The following is a 9,282-nucleotide window of genomic DNA, read 5'->3' as shown; positions in this document are numbered from 1 at the left end:
GCGCCACCTGGGAGGCCCCCCAGGAATTCAATTTCAACAAGAAAAGGGGCAAACTGTTAGGGACATACAGAGGTAGGTATGGGGGGATAGGGGAGTTGTGAATTAGCCACAATTCTTAGGGTCAGAGATCCTCTCTGAAATAAAGGCTTACAGCAGCTGGTAGATGGTTTGAGGCCAGGATAAGGGTTTACAGGAGAAGGGCGAAGAGAGAGAGTGGAAGCCTCAGGAAGGCAAAGGGGATGGAACAGCAGCCGGGATCACAGTTGCTCAGACATTCCTGTTCCCCAGGGCTGAGATGGCAGGGAGTGGCCATAGATGAGGGTGGAGAAGTCAGCCTGTCTGGGGCTGGGACGTCCTCCTGGGACAAAGGTCAACCTTGAGGGAGCAGCAGAGTGCTGTGCAGACAGATGTGTTTCTGAATACATTACTCTTAAGATATCAAAGAGGATATTTTTTAAGTGGTTAAGACTGAAGGGAGAGAAACCCGATGGGGAGACTGAGTCTAAGTCAAGAAACCCATGCTATAGGTTGCCTGGTGGAGGCAAAGAAGTGCCGCGGACCAGCACAGCAGTGGATGATGAGGCCGTCTCAGGGTTGAGAGATTGCGCGGAGTGGTCAGGGATTCGGCGAATAAATGACACACAGACACACTTCAAGAGAGTGAAAATCTGAGTGTAATTTTCTTTGGGTTTGTGCCCAGTATATATGTTTTTTCTAAAAGCATAGGAACAGTGAACATCAAAGAAATCAGCTTGCTCATAGGTTTAGCTTATCATTGACAGGCAGTGATCTATGTTCGAAGTTACATCTGGACCTAGCCGCATTCCTAAGTAGTCAGGCTATTAACTCTTTTGTTCTATGTAATTATATTCTTGTTGCACTAACTACTACTACCTACTGATTTTTACTCATAATTAATTGTTATGGGTGAATTTATTTTATAATGTAGTTAAGATCAAAGGTACTAGAGTCAAGCACATAATAGAAAGATTATTAAGCCAACAATTCTATTATTACACAGTGTTTAGTAATGTTTCATTTGGATTAGCCTGTTTATTAAATTATGTATGTTTTTTAATTAGCAACCAATGACCAGAAAAAGGAAAGATTTTAGAAAGACAGTTGTAGCAGAATAAAGTGTGTGGGCCTTGAGAAAGCGAGATAAGGTACCGTGTGTTCAGCATTCCTTTTAACAATCTTCATGGCGGCTTCTGGTGGTCGTTAACAGGCATCCGGCTTATCTAAGCTTTAGGGAGTTTGCTGTTCTCCCCCTGCGCACATGGTTCCTTGCCCACGCCGGACCTCAGGGACCATGGCAACAGCCATTAGCCCTGAAGGTCACTGCAGGGGGAGGTGCAGCAGGTCCCCCTTTGTTTTTAGAATGAAGTTGATAAGCATACATGTCACGCTGGATGCAGTAGATGGACCTGTGAAGTGAACGGACACAGAGAGGAACAAACAAACAAAGGAGCAAAACAAGTAGGGAAAGAGCAAGGAAGGAGAGAACAAGATGATACCAGTGAGTAGGAGTCAAAGATTGGAGAGTGGAAGCCAGAGAATGGGCAAAGGAAGAGACTGAAGTATCCAGATGAGATTTACTGACAGCAGAGATTTCAGACTGAAGAGACGCAAGGTCATGAGAAAGGTCATTGTCATGCCAGATGCCCAATAGGTGATGTTTAATAAGATTCCAATGTAGAGAGGAGTTATAATGCAAAGGCATAACACGAAACGAAACTGAACGTGGCAACGAGTAGACAGTTGTTGTTTGAGAAGTTGAACCTCATCGCCAATAGCAATAACAATTTCTTCCAGGGCATTTATCTTTCTTTCCAACTTATAGTCAATGTCCCGCTGTGTAGAGAGTGCCATGGACACGTTTTTGGTAAGGTCATTTACAAAAGAAGCTGTCTTAGCTTCCTGAATTAAAGCAACAGAGGAAGTAACCAAGGAGGTAACCAGGGAAATCAGAGCAGCAATGCCTAGAATAAGGATAGCAATAAAACGTTTAGGATGAAGAAGAGCATGGACTTCATCCAAAACTTTCATGGCAATATTATCATATCAAGGCATATTATGTAAATCAACAGGTAACATAACATAGGGCGGTCTTTTGAGTAAGATTATAACAGGGTACAAACGAGCAAGAGAAGGGGTAATACAATTAGTAACAATGCAACCGGAACAATGAATGGAGTAAGAAGTCCCACGCAGTTGAATGTGTGTAGCTGAGGTGTTGCCCAGAAGTATAGCGAAGGGGTATCCAACGCAGGCACGCACTGGGGATGTCCATGTCCATGTGTCCTGTCCTTGTTGTTTGAAATGTACATCATCGAAGGCAGCGAAGAGACGAAAGAGTTCAGGCTGAAAATAAGTCTTATTGTGATGATTAAAAACATACATGGGTGGCACCCAACCAACAGAAAACTTTCTGTAGGGAAGGGTTGGAACAGCAAACGAAAAATCATATACAGTAAACTGAGACATAAGAGGGGATATAGGCATTGCCTGAGAAAAACCACAGTGCAGCCAAACTGGGTAAGAAATAAGAGAATCCCAGAATTGGTCAACATCCCGATATTTTTGAGCACAGTTGGGAAAAGGGGGAGTAAAGGGCGGTGAGGAGAAGGTGCCGATTCCATTGTCCACCGTTAATTGGTCCAAGGCCATGAACGTTAAATCCCAGATGACACGGTCTTTGTTGTTCGTTGGATGGCTTTCAGGGGTAGTGCGAGGTGGTGCATCAGTGAGCATGAAAACGTAATGTAGCATCATACAACCAGGAAGGGATACAGAGTTAGCATAGACACAGAGTGGAGGGCCATCAGACAGGCCCTCATAATCAATAGGGGAAGAAACCACGTGTTCAGAGTGAAAATCAGCCAAGCCACCAAGAAGGTTGGTGTCATTAACATATACCTTTATGACAGAGCCTTCTGTCCAGGGAACCGGGTGCAGAAAAGGTGGCTCGGGGACGTAAGCCCAAAATTGGGCCGATTGTACAGGTGTGGACTGAGTTGCCAAAATGGCAATAAGTGCCAGGAAAATTGATGAGGCAGTGCGTGGAACATTATTTTGTTGGACCAGGTTTTCAGCCATCCTTGCGAGGGCCTTTATGTGACCCCACGTCGGCAGGCAGCTGGGATGCTCCCGCAGGAGTTGAAGGCGACACGCATCCTCCTCGTCAAGCGCGCCATCTGCCGTCGGTGGCGGAGAACCTGGGCTCGCGCTCCAGACCGGCGGGCAGTGGCAGATGAGTCTGTCTGGGATCCAGACAGGGGTGTCGGCATCCTGAGGAAAAATACAAGCATAACCTCGCCCTGAGGCAAGCAGTAAATCTGGGCCTTTCCAGGCTCCAGTGAGGAGGTCTTTCCATTTGACCTGAGGCAGATTGGAGATGTCAGTGTATCCCCAATGCCGCACCATAGGGGTAATACCTTTGTCATCCGAGTTAAGATGATTAATTACAAACAGAGCATGTTGAAGAAGATGTTGAGGGGAATAAAAACGGGCCACATTTTGAAGACGGTCAAGTTGGATTTTTAATATTTGATGCGTTATTTCTATAATACCTTGACCCTGAGGATTATATGGAATGCCAGTAACATGAGCAATACGCCATTGAGCACAAAATGATTGAAATGATTTAAAAGTGTATCAGGAGCATTGTCAGTTTTTAATTTCAATGGCTTACCCAAAACCGCAAAACATGCAGTAAGGTGTTGAATGACATCCTTCACTGCCTCGCCAGTACGGGCAGTGGCGTGAACAGCATGTGAAAAAGTATCAACAGTTACATGAACAAAACAAAGTCTCCCGAAAGAGGGGACATGAGTTACATCCATTTGCCAGAGAACTTGAGGCTTTAAGCCTCGAGGATTAACTCCTAGTTTAGGGGGATGATGAACGTCCGGACAGGAAGGACATTCACGGACAATTTGTCTGGCTTGTTCTCTAGTAATTTGAAAACGGTGACGCAGAGCATTAGCATTTTGGTGATGAAGAGCATGGATGGCTCTCTTGAGCCTGAGCCACCGTCATGACAGCTGGAGATTTTGTAAGTAAATCAGCCATGTGGTTACCTAGGGACAGGGGCCCAGGCAGATTAGAATGGCTTCTAATGTGGCCAATAAACAATTTTTGTGTTCTGGCTTGTAGCAGTGTTTGTAAGTGAGCCAGTAAGGAAGAAATATGGGATGACCCAGATATCAAGGCAGTTTCAATTGCCGGAAACAAGGAGACAACATATTTAGAATTAGAATATAAATTCAGAGGACATGTGTAATGCTCTAAAGCAAGTGTTACAGCAATAATTTCAGCCTGCTGAGCAGAAATTCCTTTAGAGAAACGCTGTATAGGAGACTGGTCAGGATGATAAACAGCCGAAATTCCGGAGGAGGAACCGTCAGTAAAAACAATGGCAGCTCCTGGCAGAGGCTGCGAGGAAACAATTTTAGGAAAAGTAAAAGCAGTTTCCGTCACAAATTTTAAAATAGGGTGCTGTGGCAGGTGGAATTTGACCTGACCAGGAAAATTGAGCAAGGCTATGCCCCAGTCATCGTCATTTTGAAGCAGAAATTCAAACTGTGTTCTAGTATATGGAACAACAATAACAGAGAGGAGTTTTGCAAACAGTTCTTTAGAACGTGTCAACCCTTTCATTATTAGAAATGCACACATAGAGGCGTAAGATGTGACCATTTTTGTTTGATGGTGTGCTAAATAAAGCCATTCAAGAATACCAGATTGCCACAGGCAGGCAGTAGGGGTGAATTCAGTTTTAAGAACAAGTAATTCCCATGGTGATGAATAATCAATTTGAGAAACTCTAGCTTCAGAAAGTTTTTGTTCAACCAGAAGCAGTTTTGAGAGAGCCTGGGGCGGGCGTCAAGGACTGAGGTGATTTAGGGTTAGGATCTCCTTGTAAAATCTGGAAAAGAGGGTGTAAATCACCTGTAGCAATTTTAAGATAAGGACGAATCCAATTAATATTTCCAAGTAACTTCTGAAAGTCATTTAATGTGGAAAGCTTATCAAGACGGATTTGAAGATTTTGAGTCATGATGAAATCATCATGAATAGTTTTTTCCAGATAGTTAAGTGGTCGCTCACGCTGAATTTTGTCAGGAGCAAAGACAAGACCAAAGGAGGTCAGGTCAGTAATTAAACATTGTAAAAGCGTTTCCACACCTTCCTTAGAGGAGTGGCTCAGAAGAATGTCATCCATGTAATGAATAATATATGCATCAGGAAATTTATGTCTGGTAGCTTGCAAAGCCTGATCAACAAATTTTTGGCACAAAGTAGGAGAATTTTTCATGCCTTGAGGCAGGACTTTCCATTGAAATCGTTGCCAGGGTTGGTTAAAATTAGCGGATGGAACACTAAAGGCAAACCGAGGAGAATCATCAGGGTGTAATTTAATGGTGAAAAAACAGTCCTGCAAATCAATAATTATAATATGATTTTGTTTTGGAACAGCTACAGAGGAGGGAAGGCCGGGTTGGAGGGCTCCCATGTCATGCATAGTGTCGTTAATTGAGCGGAGGTCTTGAAGAAGCCTCCATTTTCCTGACTTCTTTTTAATTACAAAGACAGGAGTATTCCAAGGGCTGTTAGAAGGTTCTAAATGCCCTTTTTATAACTGGTCAGTGACAATGTCATGTATAGCCTGGATTTTGTCAGATGTAAGGGGCCATTGAGGTATCCAGACAGGATCAGCATTTTTCCAAGCAATTTTATCAGCAAATAAGTTTTCCGCAATGGCCCCTAAGAAAAAGCCTGTTCATCAATTAAATCAGGAGTGGTGTGGGTTAACCCCATAGATTCCATCACATCACGGCCCCATAATGAAAAGGGCAAGGAAGGAATCACATATGGCTGAAAGAAACCAGAATGCTCATTCATTTGCCAATGTAAAAGCTGAGAGCTTTGAGCTACATTGTCTGCCATGCCTAAACCAATTAAAGTAGATGAGGAATTAGTAGTAGGCCATGATGAGGGCCAATCTTTGCCAGCTATGCATGACCTGTCAGCACCAGTGTCCAATAATCCCATAAAAGGGTGTCCATTAACATATATTGTCTGTAAAGGTCTCTGTTTTGTAATGGGATGTGTCCAAGCTATGACCTCGGTGGAGCCGAAACCACCGTCCCCCCCCCCCCCCGTTTGTCTTTTAAAATAGGGTTTGGAAGTTTAACATAATTTAAATTTAGAATTTGAGCTATTCTTTGATCTTTGTGAATTTGAATAGTTTCCTTTAACGGACGGATCACAACTTTGACTAGGCCCATAAAGTCTGCATCAACAATACCAGGTAAAACCTCAAAATTCTTTTTGTAATTTGAACTGCGACCAATTATTAGTCCGACCGAGCCAGCCGGCAGCGGTCCCTTTAAATAGGTTTCAACTAATTGTACACCGTCTGTGGAAGATAATAAAACATCCTTGATGGCAGCTAGATCCAAACCAGCACTGCCCGGGGTGACCTGGGGGAGATCATGAACTGACACCTGGGGAACGGGATCGGGATGAGGGGGTTGTTGATGAGACCCTCCTTCTTTTACGGGGCTGAGGGCTTGCCCCTCTGGAAGTTTTTTGGGTCAATTGACTGAGCAGGATTAGGGGTTAATTTGTGACCATCCTTATGCCATTTAGAACGACATTCGCTGACCCAATGATTACCTTTTTTACAACGAGGGCAAGGGCTTGGCGGGATAGGGCGTTTAAGATCAGCAATTACCTGGGCCTTGTTTGAGCAATTTTTGGAGGTGTGGTTTGGCTGGCCGCAGCTAAAGCATGAAACCTGATTGTTACGCCGCCCATGAGGCATTGACTGAACAAAAGCGGCGAAAGTTTGTCCTTTCATTGCTGCAGCATATGCAATGCCTTGAACAACCGCTAGGGAAGCATCTAAGCAAGCTTTAATGTAATCCTGAAGTGTACCAGTTTTTCTTATGGGTCTAATTAATTCTTTGCAAAGGGAATTAGCATTTTCCCATGCAAGTTGTTTAAACAACAAATCTCGTGCTCCGGAGGATGGAAGAACCTTATCCAGAGCAGTTTCTAATCTAGCCACAAAATCCTGGTACATTTCATCCTGACGTTGGTGTATATCAGTGAGATTAGTGGGTTTGTGCTCAGGTGAAGGTAAATTTTTCCATGAGGCAACTGCTAGTTTATTAATTTCAACTAGGACATCTTTTGGAAGGGCAGCCTGTCTGCGTACCTCAGTATATTTTTCTGTTCCCATGAACATGGAAATGGATATTTTCTCAGACTTGACCATATCGTCGTGTTCCTTAAGGAAGGCATGTACTTGGTCCTCATATTCCATACGAAATAATACATACATTCCTGAAGGAAGAACAGCCTTGGCAAGATTATGCCAGTCATAAGGGGTCATCCAAGTGGCCGATAACATGTCAATAATTTGATAAGTATAAGGGGAGTTATGACCTGTTGTCTGAACAGCTGACTGTAATTCTTTAAGAGTTTTTATAGGAATGGCCTCCCATACAGGGCCCTCATCATCAGCGCGAGTCAAGGCCGGAGGTCCCGCCACGGGAAAGGCAAATGAAAAATCTCCCGTCTTGCTGGCCTCTCTGGCTGATCCTAGAATGCCACCTAGTGGTCCTTGAAGGACACTATCATGAGCAAGATTTTTATGTAATGCAGTTTTAGGTTTAGTAACGACTGGAAAAAGAGTGGTGGCTGGGCGGGAGGGCTTTTCGTTTTTGAAGGTTAATTTATCTAGCATTTCAGTATATTCATGATCACTAAGCTCATCCTCCGAATGGGAAAGGGATTCTTTCAGTATGGGTGTGGAGGGTTGGGTTAGTAATGGTGTTTTTTCTATATCTTTGTTCATTGTATGAACATCCTGAGACTCATCCTTGTGTTGACTTTCCCATAATTCTGCCTCTGTGGCATCAATCAGCAGATCTCTAATTTGTACCCACAAGGACAATGCCTGAGTCGGGACTTGGGACGGTCCATGAAGGGCATAAAATTCTTTTACTTCTTTTCCTACTTTTTTCCATGTTTCTAGTGATAGACTGCCTTCTTCTGGAAACCATGGGCATACCCGTAGTATGAATTCATAAAGTTGCAACAAAACTTTTTTACTTACTTTAATACCGCGTGCTTCAATCGTATTTCTTAGTATAGATAGAAAAAGATCTCTGGTTTTGGTCTGTACTTGACCCATGGCCTCGTGGTGCTGTTGTTCACTCACCCAAGATCTTTATTTCAACTGTGCTGTCCGGCCCGTGTCCCTCGCGGGAACTTGCGGAGGCGTCTTAGCTAAGGTCTGTCCGTATAAACCCCGGACCAGGCTACTCCGAGGAGTAGATGACCGTTATGCTGTATGACGTCCTCCACGGGAACCGCGGGTGCAGCCCACTCAGACTCCGTAGCCACGAGGCCGTGGAGACGTATTCATGCACTCTCTCACACACTCAGCACCACGAGAATATTTTTTACTTTTAGAAAGACTTCTCACTGTCTCAAACTGATCATCCTTTATCAGCGAGCACAGGACGCCCCAGTGAGGATCCTATCCCTGACTATTTAAAAAAAGGGTATTTTGGGGAGAAATTCACTCACACACTCACACTAAGAAGGAGATAGCTTACCCAACGCAACCTCTTCACTACTCACCTCTCCTTTGGGTGGAAATTCAATGAAATGGAAGGTCGGGCCCCACCGTTGGGCGCCACCTGCCGAGGAACAGCACAGCAGTGGACAGTGAGGCCATCTCAGGGTTGAGAGGTTGCGCGGGGTGGTCAGGGAGTCGGCGAATAAATGACACACAGACACACTTCAAGAGACTGAAATCTGAGTGCAATTTAATTTGAGTCAGTGGTCAGTATATATATGTTTTTCTAAAGGCATAGGATCGGTTATCAGTGAACTAAACCAGCTGGCTCATAGGTTTAGCTTATCATTGACAGGGCTGTGATCTATGTCCGAAGTTACATCTGGACCTAGCTACATTTCTGAGTAGACAGGCTATTAATTCTTTCTTTTGTTTTATGTAATTACTTTTTTGTTTTAATAACTACTCACTACCACTAACTTATTTATTAATTAGCATGGGTGAATATACTTTTCACAAAGTAATATTTTTTCATTAAGATCAAAGCTAACAAAGCCAAGGACACAACAGAGAAATCATAAAACTAACAATTCTATTATTACACAGAGTTTAGTAATGTTTCATTTGAATTAGCCTAGTTATTAGATTACATATGTTTTTTAATCAGCAGTCAATGACCTTTT

At 43.5% G+C, this 9,282-nt stretch overlaps 1 protein-coding gene across 1 annotated transcript; it reads right to left on the bottom strand.

Moving 5' to 3' along the window:
• Positions 1–633: 633 nt before the first annotated feature.
• LOC119252128 (uncharacterized) lies at positions 634–8,862 on the bottom strand. Its single transcript, XM_037519355.2, has 2 exons — positions 8,662–8,862; positions 634–3,291 (listed from the first exon to the last, which is right to left on the bottom strand). Exon 2 carries the CDS (start codon positions 3,097–3,099, stop codon positions 2,065–2,067), a length of 1,035 nt encoding a protein of 344 aa, XP_037375252.1. The 5' UTR covers positions 3,100–3,291; positions 8,662–8,862; the 3' UTR covers positions 634–2,064.
• Positions 8,863–9,282: the final 420 nt, after the last annotated feature.

Source organism: Talpa occidentalis, unplaced genomic scaffold (genome assembly GCF_014898055.3).
Source record: "Talpa occidentalis isolate TD23 unplaced genomic scaffold, MPIMG_talOcc4v2.1 talOcc4.2, whole genome shotgun sequence".
NCBI classification, from domain to species: Eukaryota; Metazoa; Chordata; class Mammalia; order Eulipotyphla; family Talpidae; genus Talpa; species Talpa occidentalis.
This window is presented reverse-complemented; position numbering and strand designations above follow the sequence as displayed.

Coding starts and splice junctions, on each gene's coding strand:
- LOC119252128 (XM_037519355.2), bottom strand. CDS start 3,099: ATGGCTGAAAACCTGGTCCAACAAAATAATGTTCCACGCACTGCCTCA.